The sequence below is a fragment of the Pinus tabuliformis genome, chromosome 4_2, assembly GCF_031772625.1.
Source record: "Pinus tabuliformis cultivar Carrire ecotype Pingquan chromosome 4_2, CPIR1, whole genome shotgun sequence".
NCBI classification, from domain to species: domain Eukaryota; kingdom Viridiplantae; phylum Streptophyta; class Pinopsida; order Pinales; family Pinaceae; genus Pinus; species Pinus tabuliformis.
The window spans coordinates 1,061,708,306-1,061,727,908 of NC_142304.1; the positions used below are offsets into that span (position 1 = coordinate 1,061,708,306).

Genomic DNA, 19,603 nt, shown 5'->3' on the forward strand with positions numbered 1-19,603 from the left:
GCTTTCTCCATTACTTCCAACACTCCCCCTTAATGGAGAAAGGGTACTGAACAATAACATACGCCTGCTGGTTTAGTCTCAGCTAGGCTTACAATTAAAACATGAAAAAACTTGGTAACAGAGGTTTTCATTTTGGTCTTTTTGCTTGTGAGTCCATGCTTGTTCATCTTGAGTCGAGGCTTCATCTTCACTTTCCTCGCCATGAGGTAGTGATGTATCTTCTCCTCATTTCTTCCCCAGTGATGGAAAGCTTGAATTCTTATTCTCGCCCTTCTCAAGATTATGACAGGTTGGATAGGAGAATTTTCCCTCTCACTATTTCCGGTGTCAACCATCTAAACGTCAGCTATGATGTCTTCATCATTCATTGATGTAACGTCTGCACACACAGAAATATTAATGAGATCATCACAATTTAAATTCTCTCCAACTTTGTCTTCTTTTGCCACGTCTTTGCAATCAGCTTCATGTGGCTCGTCCAATTGATCTTCAACACTTTGTTCCTCTTTACACCCTTCCTGAAGATCAGCTTGTGTGTCTTCAATCTCAGGATCTTGCACAACAGACTGTGCCTCTTGATTCTCGTGGTCATCAACAGAACCACATTGTTTTTCTGAAATTTCTTTTGACTCGAACATACTACTCATGCTAATGCCTCCAAATGCCCACATGAGAAAATCATCATCATCAGAATAAAAAATATCTAAAAATATAGACATGTTGTTAAAGTCCAGCTTATCTCGCTTTATCTTGCTTCGAGATTTCTTTTCGACTCCACACGGTCCTCTAACGAGCTCCAACAACCCCATTACCACGCAGGCGGGAAACTTCTCCCTTTGGTAGCTCTTCAACTGTAGAACCTTGTAGACTGTGGCTTCTATGCCACGCAGGTCTCAGTGCCCTCGGCTCTGGCGACGAGCAACAAAACGACCTCTCACAAGCTAGAAACACTATCAATATCTAATTCTGATGTATGTAATTAGCAATTTTAGATAACACATATTTCTGAAGATGGGTTCAAATCAGCAAGAACTTTCACATTTTCAGATTTTGAATTTGTGAAGGCTATTACTATTTTCATTCTTTTCTTCTGAACTCAATTGTTGTTTGAAACAGGAAATGGTTTTTGTTCACCTTAAGAGCAGCGCAACCATGTAGGTGTCACAAGCTCTGGAACACGCCTGAACAACACGCTGCCTCCACGCAGCTTTCTTGCTTCACCGACTTCACTGGGAATCTGCTTTACACACCTCAATCACGATCTCCTTTGTGCCTATGTCAGATCGGCTCCAAATCCATAAAACTCGATCTCACCGCTCAAACAGGTGCACATTTTGCCTACACAGGCCAATTGTGCCCACGCAAGTCTATTATTCAGCTTGATCTACACAACCCTTGACTCGACAGTGCAATCTATTGCGGCTTACGGTGCAACAGCACACAACATGGATGCCACTGCAAGGCAGTCAAATGTCTCTGCTGCTCCGATCACTTCCGATCAAATCACATGTACAGTGAACTCCATAGATCCGCTTCTTAAAGAAAAAAAATAAACTAACGCGACCACTCTGGTTGCCAAGCCATCATGTGGAAAAAAAATGAGCACCAAAAGGTTTCGGTAGCCAGCCAACAGACAGTGCGTCAGGCACATCCAAATAAAAAAAAATTAACCAATCTTTGTAGATCTACAAAGCAAATCTAAACCATCCACTTAATGAAGAAAGTCAACCAACGTGAAATTTAGGTTGAAAATATGTGTTTATGTGTTGCGCTAAGTCTGCGCTCCAACACGCCAGGGAGAGGCTTTCGCTCTCGACAAAAGAGATTACACAATACACCTTCAAGGAGTCGACCTCTCTTAATACTGAATAAACATCACACAGGCCTCTGATCCCATGCAGACGGCAGCCCACCACGCAGCAAGGTTGGCGTGATTTTACGCCAAGCCCTCGCGCCGATCTGCAAAATAAAAAACCGCGCAAGTTTTTCCAGTGAATCGGCACAATTTTCTCGCTGACACACGCGAATCGGAGCTATTTCGTGCCCAAACCACGCGACGCTTTTGACTCAGGCGCGCCAGGCAGATTCTTCACTCAACGTACAAGTTCCTTCGTCTTGTAGCTCTGATACAAACACTCACACAAGCCCGCTTACATTGAATCAGATGAGCCTCAAATATATAGGATTTCACACTAACCGGATGGTTTCAACCACTCCCTAGATATTAGGATATGAGGTCTAAGATTAGAGTCTCAAACCTATCATCATCATAACAATAATCTAAGTTTAGCTTTCTCCATTACTTCCAACATCAAGCCACAGTAGAACATGGGTGCCTAATCAGCATGTACCATGAATTGCCATTCGAATCCCAAGTTTTGCCAGCTCAAAATCAAAACAAAACAAAAAACACGGAGCCATTGGGGACTGAGGTTCAGGTCCAACCACCATTTGCAGATTTATCAATTTGCACTAACTTGGAGCAGAACCAAAAAAAAAACAGAAAAAAACGCTTCTAACTCAGCCTCTGTGCAAGCACAATAAACAGCAGGGGAAATAGTTGGCAGTTAATCTAAGATCTATGTGTGCCTGTTATATAGGGTTTCCTATACACTAATGAACACATAGCTTCCAAGTTCCTACATATCGATGAATATGGTGTGTGGAATACCAATAGATACTATGCTGCGTAAATTTACAGTTCAAAGCAATGCACAGAGCAAAAACAAAATCCTTTACAGCTGTCTGTGAAACAATTGTCAGATGTTAAATATAATAACCCAACAACAATGGATAATCATCTCAAAACTTTAAACAATACGAAATTGAGAAGGCAGTTTGTAGATTTACAAGACATTTTATGCAGAAAACATAATGAATTGCCTAAATCGAAGAAACCAGATGGGGAGTTTCAGTTATAAATCTTTGTATGGTGAAGTTTGGGGATGAGAAGAAGAACTTACACGGGATTTTCTCCAAGAGAGGAGCAGCAACCTCCCTCAGAATCCATGCAATTATGAGTGAAAATGCAAAGAACCCACAATAAGCAAGGCGAGCTGATCTTCGTGTGAGTGTCCCTGCCAGTGTACATAGCCCACAACATCCACATCCCAAACACATCTTTGCTTCTGCTCCTGTCTGTGAAAACCAATATCTCTGCCAAAAAAATCTATGATACCACCTGTATTTGTATGGATAGTTTCAGATATAGATGAATTTAGTTGATGAAAGAGCAATGATAACAAATTGAGAAATGGGATGAAAACAATGCTAAACTCTTGTGCTGGGTTTTTGGTCAACCGCACACCCTATGATTACAATCAAAATTCTCTGTGCTGCTAGTTTGGGGAATATGACGGTGCGGAGCTATGAGGATATGGTTTGGAATCATTAATGGATCAATGTAGAATTTTAAATGATTTTCTTGAGGAGTTGGAATGATCGGAGTTCCGCTCAGATTGTAATACTAATGTTTACAAGTTTGAATGGTAGTTACCAGTCACATTTGTTACTACACAATCTCTGGATAGACATTCAAGAATATACGCATGGTAGGCATATTGCCAAATATATTAAGGTATATGACAAATCATTTGTCATAAACCAGCCAAAAAGAAATTACAATTTGAAAAGCCCATTAATTAGATTGCAGTTTTGATATTCCGGTGGGTTGAGGAACTGTGGATCACGTCATAATTAAACTAATGTTATTGATTAAAAAATTGTTGTGATGAAATTTTGGTTTTTAAGTTATTAATAAAATATAAAGAGGGAGAAAAACCATTTTAATTTACGCTTATTCTATATCTTTAGATTATTATAATAAAGTATACTTTACTTAAAATTAATTTTAAGTTAAGTGCTCATATTTCATCAATTTTATTTTTATGGAATGTGAATGCAAGTCATTATTATTGTATTAACATATCATTTTTTTCTAAGTTTTAAATTTAAAGAGACAAAGAGCTCTTACATTATTTAAAAGACCCCCAAGTAGGGATGCTCTATTTTCGTTAATTAATTTTTTTATTTATTTTTTGAAGTTAAAGATTATGTTCAAGGTTAAGTGGGTTTTAAATTTGAAAAAATAAATTTTAATATATAGAATGATTAAATCAACAATGAGGTAAGAATAGATTTGTTAAGTGGATAGATTTAATCTAAGGATTTTTAAAGTATTGTCTAAATAGGGAAATAATTTGATAGTCCATAGGATTGAGCTTAATGGACTTGCAAGCACAAAATTTCATGCTCCATCTCCCTCACTCAACATTGGGTTTAAAGTTGGTGATTAAGGGGCTTTATATCCAGAGGAAATATCCTTTGTGAACTCTGTGAACTAATTCGATTGCTTATTGGAGGGGGAGCCACCAAAGAGATGTCCTTTTGGCTTAGAGAATTTACAAGCAAGAAATGCAATAAGCTAATTGGGCACAAATCTAATGGTTTAGAGAAAGAAGAAGCTAGAGTGAAGAGGAAAGAACTTGCATTAGTAAACTAGGGGGTGTAAGGTACCAATGCATTAAACGAATGAAGCAAAAGTAAGTTTGGTGCTTAATGAAGATATTAGGATGCATCAAGTTGTTGGTTTGGCATACATAGTCCTCAGGGTGATTGATCTCAATCAAATACGCACTAAAACATTGAATGGGTTATGGCTAGGATGAATACAAAGTGTTAACCATTCATGAACTCTTGGCAAAGTTCATGTCTATAAAAGTTAATGATGAGGTAGGATTTGTGGTTGACAATATGAAGGGCCCCATACTTGATCAACCAACTACCACACCTCCACATAATGCCATGTTGTCAAAGTAAAAATTGAGAAATATTAATGAGAGAGGGAGACAGAACCATTTATTGGAATGTTGCCTGAGAAAGAATAAAGAGAATAGAAATGTTAAAGTTTGGGGAAACTAAAGAGTTGGGGACAACTAGCCTGCATGTTGACCTAGTAGAACCCATTATGTTTATCTATAACTGAGACAAAACAAGGAGTTATTTGGTAGAGAAGAGAAGAAACACTAAAAAAAACTCGATGAGAATGTAAATGTTCCAAATATCCAAATTGAATATAATTATACAATTGCTAAAAAATGAAAACTAACCATATCCATTCAATGTTAAGAGTTTTTCTTTTTTGTTTCTCCAAAATCATTTACATTGTTCCTTGTGTTGAAACCCTATATAATTACAATGTTCTAATTATGTGTTACACTCTAATGTATTGAGTGAATTTGTGTTATAATTAAAGCCATGCATTGTATATTATCCGCCTCTCAAGCCTACTCTCTTGGCCACAACAAATGGCTACACTATACTATAAAATTAGGGCCTAGATGATATCAAGGATGGAGAAATCTAAGTTGCTCAATAGAGTTACCAACCCAAGTTGAGTTTCAAAGTTTATCAATAATCAGTGTTATGTATCGTTCATTGATCATTAGGCATGTAAGGGCACTGGTATTCACTCCCCTAAGCTTGCATACTACTCACTTGTTGGGTTATTCGCTCCATTAGAGTATTAATTTTGACATGCAGTCTTATCCCTCATGTAAATTTTTAATTGCCTTTTGCTTCACCTTTTATATTTAATTTTGCTTGTCATTTAAATATTATATGTGGTTTTGTTAATTTTTTGTAAAGAGCATTTATTGTGAATACAAAGTCAATCTACAATCACATTTTCCAAAACCATCATATTGTAAAAATGTATGTTCAAATAACAAAAGAATCACAATGCCCACTTTAAAAAAGATCAAAAATGCCAATTGCAATTGCAATTTTATATCAAATATTAATAAGCCTTATCTTTTTCAATTTGAAAATAAATTTGCACAATTGCTTGTGGGCACTAGACAATTCTATCAAATCCTGATCTTTTCTTCTAAATGTTTAGTTTTAGCCTGTGGGATTGTAGATGTGATGTAGATAGGGACTATAGACTATATAAATTTCAATCATAGGATCCTGTGAATTCAAGGAACGTCAATTGCATTGGAAGAAAAATGTAAATTACGATTTGCATGATGGACATGCCGCATTGCAAATCATGGAATGGAGATGATCTTTTGCCAACACACAACATGCTCAAAAACCCAATAAATGATGATATAGTCTCTCTCTCTCTCTCTCTCTCTCTTTTGCCAACACACAACATGCTCAAAAACCCAATAAATGATGATATAGTCTCTCTCTCTCTCTCTCTCTCTCTCTCTTTCTCTCTCTCTCTCTCTCTCTCTCTCTCTATATATATATATATATATATATATATATATTCATTCAGCTCATCCATCAAGTTGACATTTTTAAAAATTAATTGATTTTTTTTAATTAGTTGTATTTGACAATTAAGTAAAGTAAAAGGAATAAATATTTAACAATTAAAGAAAGAAAAAGAAATGAATACATATCAAATTTAACCACTATGCTTCCTCACTCTGCTCAGATTCAATCTAACCTATAGCTCTCAAATTGAACACTGAAATGGAAGTTACAACAATTTTCTCCATTATTGGTGTGATAGCCTGTGTAGTAATTATGTCGATAGGTGAGTATATTTTCATTAAGGGAATTTCAATATAAAAAATGGGCCTCAAAATGAAAAATGTAATAGCAAAATTAACTTTAGAAGAACCAATAGGATTTAAGATGTTGATGTCATCCCTAGGGGTAAGTATTTTTGAAGAAAAAAGAAGAAAACTACTTTTTTAAATCATTTTTTTGAATTATTTCTACAAATTTACTCAAATTTAATGTGTGGACACTTGTTGGATGTAGAATTATATTTTTTCCAACAAGTGCCCACACTTGAAATTTTAATAAACCTATAAAGAAATAAGTAAAAAATACAATAAAAAAAAATAGTTTCTTTTTCTTTTTCTTTAAAAATTTATAACTCTTATTTTATTCTTTTTACTATTATTTTAATGTTTCCTTACGGGGCCAATTTTAAACTTCAAAATTCCTCAAATGGGAATAGGACTTCCAAAAATTTAATTTAATTAACGATAGTTATTAGGTGGATGGTAAGGGATTTAACCTTCACATAATATTCTAGAATGTTCTTAGTAGTAGTCCCAAATCAAAAGTTGAGAATTATCTCAAAAGTAGTTATGTTCTTTCTACCCTTTTAATTAAATTGATTAATTAAAAAATGTCATATGAAAATGAGTGATGCGTTTTTTTAGTGTGGCATTAGTAAGTCATGGTATTGTAACAAAACATATTTACAAGTTAAGAATATCCATGTTAAAGTGGAGCGAATCGTCATGGTTAAAATCATTGTTTCATGTTTTTTTAAATGTGTATATGTTTAACTCGGATTTTAATTCTTATGATAAATAACAAGGTCGCATAGCTAGCATTCACTGCCACTTAGTTTAATAAAATATTTTAATGTCATGATGTGTTGTATGTACTCCAAACAATAATAAAATTGTAAAATGAGTCATTATATATATATATATATATATATATATATATATATATATATATATATATATATATAATTGACATTGAAGAGAATGATAATAAGTTAATAATTATTTATTTAATATTGAATGAGGCAATTTTTTTATATAATGTTCGTATTATAGTACACAAGTCATGTCATTAGAGTATATATTGATATAATAAGAGTTGTACAAATTGTACACATGTTATTTTTACATATTTTTTTCAAATTTATATTTTTTAAATTATTATTTTGTAAATTAAAAAATAAAATCCATAAAATTGTCTATTCAATGCTTTACACCAATGAAAAAAGAAATTTTTTTAATTTAATTACAAATCATTTGTAATTAATATATAACGTTATTTTCAAATTATTTATATTTATTGTACATAGTAATTAGTGATATAGTACATAGTAATTAATAATAGAATACACAAAGTCAATTCTTCCCATCAATACACAATAAGAGCGGAGACATTTCAACCAATTATGTTTGAGATAAATAGAAATAAATTGGGAAAAACTGAGAGGTTGGAGTGACGGAGGATGAAACATCTAGGGTTCTGGGCTGTCGCAGAGGCGACTCACCATGGAAGAGTGCAAAGGAGGGAGCTCCACTCCCTCCTTCAAACAGGTTGTGATCATCAGGGGAAAAAAACCTATGGAATATGATAGAGGACCTTCAGAGGGAAGGAATAGGAACAAGGAAGAGGGACAAGATGGACAGAAGTCAAAAGAGAATAATATAACCAAAGAAAATGAAGAAGAAGACAAGGAACAAGGTACAAAAAACAAAGCACAAATGGGCCCATGTAAGCCCAAAGCTGTTGTGACTCCCAGAGTTGTTTTAAATGAGCCTGCTCTACAGGCGCACAGGGACCATATGCAAACCTATGCAATCATTTGCAAATTCATGGGTTTATGGCCCACTGAAAAAGCCTTACAAATGTGGATAAGATATCACTGGAAACCAAAAGGAAGCATTGACCTACACCTAGGATCAAAGGGTTTCTTTACTGTGGTATTCACAAACATCGAAGATAAGGATAGAGTTTTTGAAGGTGGGCCCTACTTCTACGCTGCAACAGGTCTCTATATGAGACCTTGGATCATGAATTTTGTCCCAGAACATGAAACATTCACTTCGGTCCTAGTTTGGGTAAGGCTCTATTCTCTTACACTTGATTATTGGCAAATAAAGTCCTTAACAGCCATAGGAAACAAGTTAGGACGATTTGTCAAAGCTTCTAAAGCCACTAGGAGGGGAAAGTATACTTCATTTGCTAGAATATGTGTGGAGATGGATCTCTCAAGAGCTCTACCAGATGAGGTAATATTGGAAGTTTTTGATGAAGAATGGGTTCAAACTGTTGATTACGAACATATTCCATTCAGATGTCGCAAATGCCATGAGCATGGTCACCTATTCAGGGATTGCCCTCTCACTAAACTAGAGAATAAGAGTAAAACTAACGCAATGAAAGACTCTAAAAGCTTTCACAAAGTGACAAACAAAGGAAAAGGAAGCAAGAGGGGGTCAAAGACACGAAAATCTGAAGGGCAACAAGACAGTCAAAATAGGTTCCAAATCCTAGAAGAGGAAGAAGGGATACCCACAGTAGACTAGATGAAGGGAGAAGGTTTAATGGAGGCAGGGAAAGAAGAGGACAAGGAACAACTACCAGATAAAAATATGCAGACAAAAATGTTGGTGAGTGATGCTGAAACAGAAATGGATCATGAGATGACCCAAAGTGAGATGGAAACGGAGGACCAAGAACTTCAGGCGATTCTTGAGACAGAGAATCTAGATCTGGAGGATTTCTTGATTCAAGGAACTAAAGAAGGGATTAACTCTTTACCTCCAGAGGAGTTCAGAAGAGTCCAACAACTATATATATGGAAAACACGAAACAAAGGGCCAGAGAAACAAAGTAACAAGGAAAAGCAGAGCAGCGAAGGGGTAAAAACAGTGAAATCCACACCAGGATTAGCACCAAGAAACCCGGGAAAAAAAAGAGGCAGGAAAAAACAGAACGAACTATTAATGGAATGTGGGAAGCTAATGATAGACTCAGGTAAGATGAAAGACCTAACTATCTACTCCTTTACCAATCTTTAATAATGAAGTTTACTTCTTGGAATATTAGAGGTCTGGGTAGTAAAAGAAAACAGAGACTGATTAGTAATAGAATGAAACAAATAGCTCTGGATGTGATCTTCATCCAGGAAACTAAATGTTCCATTCAAAAACTAAAAGAGATTCATAGTAAATGGCTCAATTGTTATGAGTTTCTAGAAGTCAAAGCGGAGAATACAGCAGGTGGTATTCTCACCCTTTGGAATCCAAATAAAATAGACATTTTAGATGTTGAGGCATCTAGAGAATACCTTTCAGTGGTCATATAGCCTGTAGGAGATAAGGAAACCTACCTGGTCACAAATGTGTATGGTCCCCAAAGAATGGAGGGTAAACTCAAATTTCTCGATTCTCTGGAGGAACTCAGAGATACGTATTCAGGCATGCCATGGATTCTAGGAGGGGATTTCAATATGATTAAATCGCTCTCAGAGAAAAAAGGTGGAACCAGAGTTCTTAGTAAAGAATCTCTGAAGTTTCAAACTTTTACAGATAGTATGAAGTTAGTGGATATGGTAACTAATAATGGCATATTTACTTGCAACAACAAAAGAGGAGGAGAATCTCAGGTGGCTTCCAAATTAGACAGATTTATAATATCAGAAGACCTTATGCTCAATGATAAGGAAATATCAGCAAGAATTCTACCCTTTGGAGGCTCAGACCACTGGCCGGTTCATTTGGAGGTGTAGAGTATAGGTACTCCCACAATAGACCCTTTCGTTTTGAAAATATCTAGCTTTCCCATCCAGATTTTACCAGCAACATTGCCAAATGGTGGTCAGAAGATTTGAACATTCAGGGCACCAGAATGTTCCTTCTTCGAAAGAGACTAAAACACATTAATATCCGACTCAAGGAATGGAACAAGAAGGAGCATGGCAATATTTTTGTAGCTAAAAAAGCAGTAGAGGGTAAAATGTAGGAAATCAACCAAGCCCTTATCACAGATGGCTTCGATGAAACCAGAAATGATCAAGCCACCAAATGTAATCAAGAATGGGAGAATTTATGTAAACAAGAGGAAATATTTTGGAGGTAAAATCCAAGGGTTCAATGGCTCAAAGAAGGAGAAAGAAACACCATATTTTTCCACATAACCACTATAGCAAACAGAGTTCACAACATAATTTCAGTGATCAAGGACGAGAGAGGTATCCTTCACAACTCTCATGCAGAGATAGAAGAAGCACTTGCTAAGCACTTTAGGGGCATAGCCAAGGAAACATGTCATGACAGAGAGAATTCCATCAGAAACTTCACAAGACATATACCTAGGCTGGTGTCGAGGGAGGACATTTCAACCTTAACAAGCCAGTAACCGAAGATGAGGTCAGTGAAGTGCTCAAAGAAATGCAAAACAGTAAAGCACCTGGCCCATATGGTTTCAATGTAGACTTCTTCAAGGCTTGTTGGAACACTATTAAACAGGATATTCTGAATGTTGTAGAAGATTCTAAGATCAGCAGAAGTCTTCTGAAAGCTCTGAACACCTCCTTCATTTCCATGATCCCTAAACAAGAGGCAACCCTAACTCCTGACAAATTTAGACCGATATCTTTATGCAATGTGGTTTACAAGATTATATCAAAAGTGGTGGCCAATAGACTCAAACCTCTCCTTTCTCTGTGGAACAATCTGGATATGTGGAAGGAAGGCAAATTCTTAACAATATTATTCAAGCGCACAAGGTGGTACACTCTCTGACTATCAACCGAAAGGTTGGCATGATCATGCAATTGGATATTGCTAAGGCCTATGACAAGTTGAACTGGGATTATATCAGGAAAATTCTTATAGCTTTTGGGTTTGATCACAACTAGGTGAGATGGGTCTTGGACCTAGTCACTTCCTCCAGCTTCTCAATTATGGTCAATGGCTCCCTTTCTGAAACTTTTATTCCCTCTAGAGGCCTTAGACAGGGGGATCCACTCTCTCCCTTTCTCTTCATCATCATGATGGAAGGACTGGGTCGGTCTATCAAACATGCTAAAGAAGTTGGTAAGATCAAAGGTCTCCAACTTTCTGATAGGGGACAGGCTTGGATGCATCAACAGTTTGTGGATGACACCATGCTGCAGGGAATCCCCACTGTCAAAGAAGCTCAGGCATTCAAACAAATCCTAAATGACTTTTCCAGGGCTTCAGGTATGGAAGTTAATCTATCCAAATCTAAGATTTTTTCTTCAATACTAATATTACCATACAAAGGAACATTGCTAAAATTCTAGGCTTTCAAAGAGATTCTCTCCCCTCAAAGTATTTGGGGGTCCCTCTAACTGCTAAGCCTCTACTCAAGAGCATATGGGAGCCAGTGATCAATAAACTGCAAGACAAAATAAGGAAATGGACTATGAGGTCCTTAAACTTGGCTCGCAGGTTGGTGCTAACAAAGGCTGTTTTGCAAGCTATCCCAGTTTTTATGCTCTCCGCTCTCCTGACTCCTAACTGAGTCTTGCAACTTTTCAGAACCATACAGAGAGACTTTCTTTGGGGCAAGGGGGAGGAAAAGAAATGGGCCTTGGTAGCATGGGAGAAACTCTGCAAACCTAGAAATCATGGAGGTCTAGAATTGGATGATCCATAAATTTTAAGCAAAGGTTTAGGAGCTAAATTATGGTGGTGTTGGCTAAAAGAACCAAAGGCTCAGTGGGCTACAATCTGGAAAGAAAAATATGCCAGCTCATGGCAAAGTGAAGACCATATAAGAATGGATGGAAATATTAAGGGATCACACATGTGGAACAAGGCCTGGGACAATAGAGGTCTAGTCCAAGATAATGCCTTTTGGGAAATTAGAGAGGGAAACTTAGCTCTGTTTTGGGAGGACAAATGGCAACAAGAACCCATTCTTTTAAAAGAGGATTTGAAGGAACTTAAGGCAGAGGCAGATGCTAAAGGATTAACCAAAGTAAAGGATTTCTGGGACCAAACCAATAATGCAGGAAAGTGGAGAACATGGAGGAAATTTGATTTCAGGTATGACAACCCCTTAGAAGCTAAAGCTGATATGTTAATGCAAGAGCTAGTCGAAGGAAAATTCTTGTTTTAGAAGGGAATGACCAGCTGAGATGGGGCAACAACAATGAGGGCTCCTTTAATCTTAAGGAAGCTAAATGCATTCTCCTTGGTCTGGCCTCCCAGGCTCCCGACAAAGCATGGCAAAGACTATGGAGGCATCAAGGTTGGATGAAGATAAAACTCTTTATGTGGATGGTCCAGCATAGGAAGATTTTGACATGGGAAAATATTAGGAAAAGGGGTGTTTTTGGGCCTTCCAGGTGCCAGCTATGTGAAACGCAAGAGGAAACAATGGAGCACCTTCTCAACAATTGCTCCTTTTCATCCAAGTTATGGGAGTCTTTCACCTCCATTTTCCATCAGTCGGATAAGGAGAAAGGGAGCATCATCAACACCCTAAATAAGTGGAGAAGAAATTTTTCGAATAATGAAGTCCTTAGCTTTGCTTGGGCTCTAATGCCGGGCTTCATCATATGGAACATTTGGAAAGAAAGGAATAACAGAATTTTCAAGGATGTCAAAAAACCTCCCCTTTACCTTTTAGATCAAATCTTAAAGCAGCTTCAAGAGACAGTGGGTGCTATTGTCCGAAATCTCCCTAAGAATCCTCCCTCGGCACCAGATTGGAGAATCCTTTGTCAGCTAGGGTTACAGAGTCTCATTCCTCAGGGCCTGGATCGGAAGATTCTCATTAGAGATTCTGAGCTTGATTTTTGGCACCCTCCCCCCAAGGGTTTTTTAAAGTTCAATGTTGATGGTGCCTCAAAGGGAAACCCGGGTACGGCGGGTCATGGAGGAGTTTTAAGGGATGAAAGAGGGAACATCCTGTTTATTTTCTACGGTCACCTTGGGAGAGCCACCAACAATATGGCAGAAGTTCTGGCTATGGAGCACTGTTTAGAATTCTTGATTCAGGACAATCAACACAATGTGATTGTGGAAGCAGATTCTGAGTTAATCATTAACTCAGTCAAGAGAATCAGCTGGGGTACGGCGCCAGAAAAGGCCTCAAGGAATTGGAGGCTGATCTAGATCTTCCATCGGATCCACAACCACCTTCTAAGCCTCCACACAATTAATTTAAACATGTTCAACGACCGGCCAATAAGCTGGCGGATATTCTAGCTATTTAAGGAGTGATTTGCGCAGAAGACAAGTTTGTAGTAAAATGGCATGAGCTACCTCAATACAGTCTTAAGGCGAAATTCCAAGACTAGGCTGAGGAAGATTGGTTGGTGTTTCGGAGCAGGACTATGGAGGGCAGCATAGATAACTTAGAAGCGTTATGAGCAAAGGAGAGCACATAAATGGTTTTACAGCGAGTGATAAGCTTCGACGGTTTGATGTTCGTAGAATCAAGCTTAGTCAAGTCAACAGCGGTGAGAGAGTGGGCATTTCTTTTCCAGATGTCTCAAGCAGACTGGCAGTAGCCTCTTCTCACAATGACCCTAGCAGAGCTGATTTGGCGGGTGATTGGGTGCTGGGAGCCCTCAGCGCCCCCGATCACCTGAACCTTTTGCCTTCGATCGGAATACCAGGCCCAAAGTGGTTTTGGGGTGATCGTGAGCCTCGCGATTGGGAAGCTATTTTTCCTTTTTGGCAGCGATCCCATTCAGTGGACAACACGTGGCAGTGGGGCCATTTGGAAAACCGCCTCGATCGCACGCTAAAAATCGGCATGTTGGGCGGAGCGATATTCATATCATCCATTGGATCTTGTGGTAGGGTTCAACGATCAGGATTGATCGTGCTTTTTTGTGGGACCGGGGAGTTAAGTTCGGTCCGCCTCCTTGGGATGATTTTCATCAGTTGTCGGATTAAGACGGGGTTTGGGAGGCCATGATTTAATGAGCAGGTTGAGTTAGTGCTGACGCGGGCAATTGCTTGGCTTGGTGTCAGTCTACTCGTTTAGGGCCAGTTTCCATTTGGTTTTGTCGATTTTCTATTTTGGGTTGAAAGTTCTTTCCTTTGACGGACAAAACCCTTGTTTTGAGTCCACTCTATTGAGTGGACATTTGTAAAATATCTAATTTATTTTGGATAAATCATATAGAAGGATTGTCTCTTGCTTCAACAAAAAAAAAATAGAAATAAATTTTATTTAAAAATAATAAATTTAATTTAATAATGTTAAACTTTGGATAGATTTTAAATTTTTGAGTCAAAGAGAAACTAATAGCAAGTCAATGAAAAATTGAATACTTTATACCCTGCCAGCAATAGGTATAATAATAATAATAAATTTATAATTTAGTTAATTTTTATAAAAAAAATTAATCCTAGCAATGTGAAATGAATCATGAGGTAAGTGTTTTGGTGTTAATCAGCCTTTATCAACCATTTAATTTATATGGTTGTGTTAATATATCCTACAAATAACATATTAGATGGACATCATTGTCTAGTCATAAGGTGGGGATCATAGCTCTCCAGCATGTTACTTGTTTTTAAAAGTCACTCCATCACCCTTGTCAACAGTCACACAAATGTTATGTTAGCCAATTAGTTGGGATGGAAATGAGAAAAAGCAAGTGTTTAGGTATCTTGTGATGCACACTAAGATAAATAATTAAGAGTGCTTCATTAAGTACATCACACTTAATCAATTGGTTGACTTTAAAACAAAAATGCGAGAGTGTTCCACTCAGTGTTACATATATAGTTTTATCAATTAGTTGGCATCATGAACCAAGGGAAATGATTTTGTTGGACATTTGTTTGGACAATGTAATGAATAAAACAATCATTTGGAAATAGAGATGAATTAAGAAATATGGGTTATTAATGAATTTATGTTAAAAGAGTTTAATTTCAATTTGATAATAAGTTGTACAAAAATTATTTTATTTAAATTTTATAAAGGATTCATGTTGGTGATATAGATGGGTCAAAGGCCCACCATTTATGAATCATATAGATATCAAGTCTTACTTTAGAGGGAAGTGCATCGTGGATTCTCACTCAATTGAAGAAGTTGTTTGTAATAGCCTCAGGTTAAAGTTTCATGTAATAAAGGATAATAAAGGCAAAAAGAATAAGACCAAGGTCATGAGACTTGTATTCCAAGCTGAATGTTGGGAAAAACATCATAGTGGGTATCACTTGTGGTTTATAATGGCTATGGAAATTAGCAAATGCAAAAAAGGCAAAGAGGCATTAATTGGCATTTAATTATGAAAATAAAGGAAAATAGACGAGGAAGATGAAGAGACATAAATTTGCATTCAAAGGAAATTAGAGGAAAAATAAAGGAAAATGGAAAAAAGTGGGACATCAATGATAAAAAGGCATCAGATAACTAATTCACTGCTTTTGTTAGTTTTGGTTTGGATCATTTTCAGAGAGAGAGATGGAGATAGAGAGAGAGCTCCAAAAGGATAAAGCAAGCAAGCAAAGGAAGGCAAAGGAAAGCAAAGGAAAAACAAGGGAGGACAAGGGGAAGGTTGGATCAACAACTTCAACAAGGAGATTTGCAGGTAACAAGTTGTGTGTGTGATTTACTTATTGGGATGTGAATGCGTGGTACATGCATTTGTTTATTTAATTCATTTGTTGTCATTAGCATGGGTCTTTGCCTGGTTTGATAGTGATTTCAGCCTCACCTTTCCATTTCTTGGATAGTCATGGTGTGATGGGATTCATTCTTGGTTGAGCTTTGGATTGTCAGATGATTTTGGATCCGAGTGAGGTGGTCTCGAGAAAATCCCAAAGGATTGAGGGTGGAGATGGTTTTCTCTGGGAAGCCCTCAACAGGTGGGTGGAGACAGGAAAATTCCTCAAGGTATGGAGAAGGAATTATGAGGCATTTAAGCTCAGTTTGGTTTTGTGATCTCGAGACCAGTTTAGGTGAGATCACGATAGCTTGAGGGTGGAGGTGGTTTAACCTATGGAGTCCATGGTTGATTATGTCTTGGTTTATCCCATGAGATCTCACATTCATGCTTGTAATATGGCACGAGGATGATTGGTTGAAAGAAATATTTGCTCAACCCAATCTATGGTTGGGTGGTACGTGGAAGTCCCTGACTTGGTTGGATTTTGCATATGTAATTATGAGTTATTTTCTCTATGTGATTAATGAGCACATGTACTTGTTATTATGTTGATTTTATGGCAGATTTGTCATGGTTCCTATTTTGGTTATATGTTGGTTATTTGCATAGTTCTATGATGTGCTCTAGTTATGGCTCTTATTATGATTTGATAAGTTAATGAATGGTTGATGAATGCATGGGATAACAAGTGTTGTTGTAGTTAGCTTGAGAGGGCATTAAGCCTTCTTGGTGATTCTCAGATGAAGTTCAGACCCTTATGATCAGATATGCATTCATGACCTGTAGCTTTCATGTTTACCATATGTTTGATGAAATGTCTAGTATGCATTGGGCATGTCTAGGTCAAGAACTTGCTCAAGTTTGGATTGTCTATCATTTTTATCCTCTTATCTATGACTCTGGAAATTTACGAGCATTTTTAGGCAGTGGTCTGTAGGTTAGCCTGAAAATTGGTTCATATCTCAGAACCACTGGCACAAAACTGAGAGATTTGGGTCATAACGCATGGAAGCAGGCTTATGAGTATAGTTATAGCCTCATAACTGCATGCATCTAGTGTTGTGGGAGTGGTTATGGACTTAATGTAGTGAAAAAGAGTTCCATCTCAAGGATTGGTCACCTAGGGTGGTTGTTTAGCTCTCGAGTGGTCTATAGTCCCCGAGGAATGTCAGTAAGCCTTTAGTTTGTAGGCCCCACTTCCTTAACTGGGACTTGAAGGTCGGGTCATGTCATAGTAACACTCAACTCATGTTTACCTTGGTCAACCTATGAAAGTGGGTAAATGTGGAAAGGGCACTACGTATTGGTATTAGAGCTTCCAGGTTCAAACACTTGGACTGGATGGGCTAAATGCATGCATAACAACATGCATTGTGATGGATAGGGTTATCATGGATGTGGTTATTGTTGCAGTTTTGTGTCATCTTGCATGATCTCTCTCTCTCTCTCTCTCTCTCTCTCTCTCTCTCTATATATATATATATATATATATATATATATATATATAGATATATATATATATATATATATATATGTATATACCGAGCGAATTTAGACTAATTTGTGCAGACGAGATAGCCTCCCCTAAAATACATTGAGGTATGATTTTGATTATGTTTCCATTTGGTTTATCTAACATGACATGTTTGTAGGAAAGAGAAGAGCAAGATGGTGGACTACAGTTCACATGAATCTCCTTACAGGCCTGATGTGAAATCTATGGAATGGGAAAAGTTAGTTGAGCAACAAGGAGAAGAGTATTCTCCTGATCTAGCAAATACGTTGGGGAGTTTGAGGGCAGAGATCATAATTTGCAAGGAAGACAATAATATATTGATTAAGGCACAAGAAAGACTTACAAGGGCTCAAGAAAATCAGGTAGAGGTTAATGCAATGATTCTACATAGTCTTTCATATTTGCAAATACATGGACAACTGAGGATCAATCATGGATAGGAGAAAAATACTAATGGGGTAGATGGTAGCAGGTCTCATGGAGGACACGGGTTGGACAGGGAGGATATAGTGAAGAGTGGCATATTCTTGGATACACCTGATAGGAGGACTGATACATATGGGTTTTATTCTAGTTCTTCTTCCAGGAGACATCATCGTCATCACCTCCAACACCATAGGAGGAGTGAGTACTTGCCAGAAGAGGTCAAGAAATTCAAGCCTCCTACTTTTGATGGAGAGGTGAATAAGTAAGAGGATGCAAAAACATGGCTACTTGGGATGAAGAAGTTCTTTAGATTGCATGATTATTCGAAGAACATGAAAGTCAAGATTATTACTTTCAGTCTCAAAGGGAAAGTGGATATTTGGTGGGAAGATGTAAAGAATGTGAGGATCATTAGAGAAGAGGATTTGGTTTGGGATGAGTTTGAGAGACTCTTCAAGGAGAAGTACTTGTCTGAGAGATACTATGATGATAGGGCCAAGGAATTCTATGAGTTGAAGATGAGTTTTATGATAGATGATGAGTACACTAGCAAATTCCTAGAGTTGTTGAGTTATGTGTCGTACCTCAAGGATGAGAAGGTGAAGACTCAAAGGCTCATCAGCGGGTTTCTAGTAGCCTTCAGAGACCAGATTAAGTTTGATGAGCCTCGGTCATTAGAGGAAACCATCAAGAAATTGAAGCATTGTTATGACCAGTCAAAGCGCAAGCCTAAGAACAAGCATGATTGGAAAGGGAATGAGAAGAATAAGGGGAAATGGCCTTAGAAGCGGGAAATATCTCAGGATGTAGGTGAGAAAGTAAGTGTGTCTCCTTGCAAGAAGTTTAATGCAGCTAATAAGGGACATGGGTCGTAGCCTGGAGAGCAGCGGGATAAAGGTAACCGTAAGGGACCGTTGTAGTGTTGTATTTGTGGAAAATACCATTGCAAGAAGGATTGTCCATTGTACCAGGGTGGTAGGCCTCAAATCTACAGTGCTCAGGAGGTGCAGACAGTTGGGGATGTTGGTTAGAGAATTCCTAGAATTTATGCAACACTTGATAATAGGCATGTAGACCATCATGCATCTATCATAGAGATGGAAGGTAAGCTTTGCGATTGAGTTGTTTCCATTTTGATTTATCATGGATCTCATTATAGTTATGTTAGTCTTGACCTGGAATATCAATGTTGTTTGAGTAAAGAAGTGCATGCAAAATCTTGGTTGGTGTAGTTGGCTACAGGGACCAAGAGAAGAGTTCACTATTGGGTGAGATCTTATACATTTGAGTTGAATGGTATGCATACATCAACACATCTAAATGTGCTTCCTTTGAGATCATATAACATGCTTTTGGGTATGGATTGGTTGTTCACTCACATGACTAAGTTAGATTGTTATGAGAAGGCTATTGAGTGCCTGGATGATGATGGAGAGAGGAGAATATTGCTAGGAAAGAAGAAGCCTACATCAATGAGAATGGTTACA

General features: G+C 37.5%; 1 protein-coding gene across 1 annotated transcript in view; it reads right to left on the reverse strand.

Annotated features, from left to right (window-relative positions):
- LOC149173278 (uncharacterized) overlaps positions 1 to 3,482 on the reverse strand; it is a 64,373-nt gene extending 60,891 nt beyond the window's left edge. The window contains exon 1 of the mRNA XM_089424551.1: positions 2,964 to 3,482. Coding sequence (XP_089280677.1) covers positions 2,964 to 3,120 — 157 coding nt within the window. The 5' untranslated portion in view covers positions 3,121 to 3,482. The remainder of the gene's footprint in view (positions 1 to 2,963) is intronic.
- Positions 3,483 to 19,603: the final 16,121 nt, after the last annotated feature.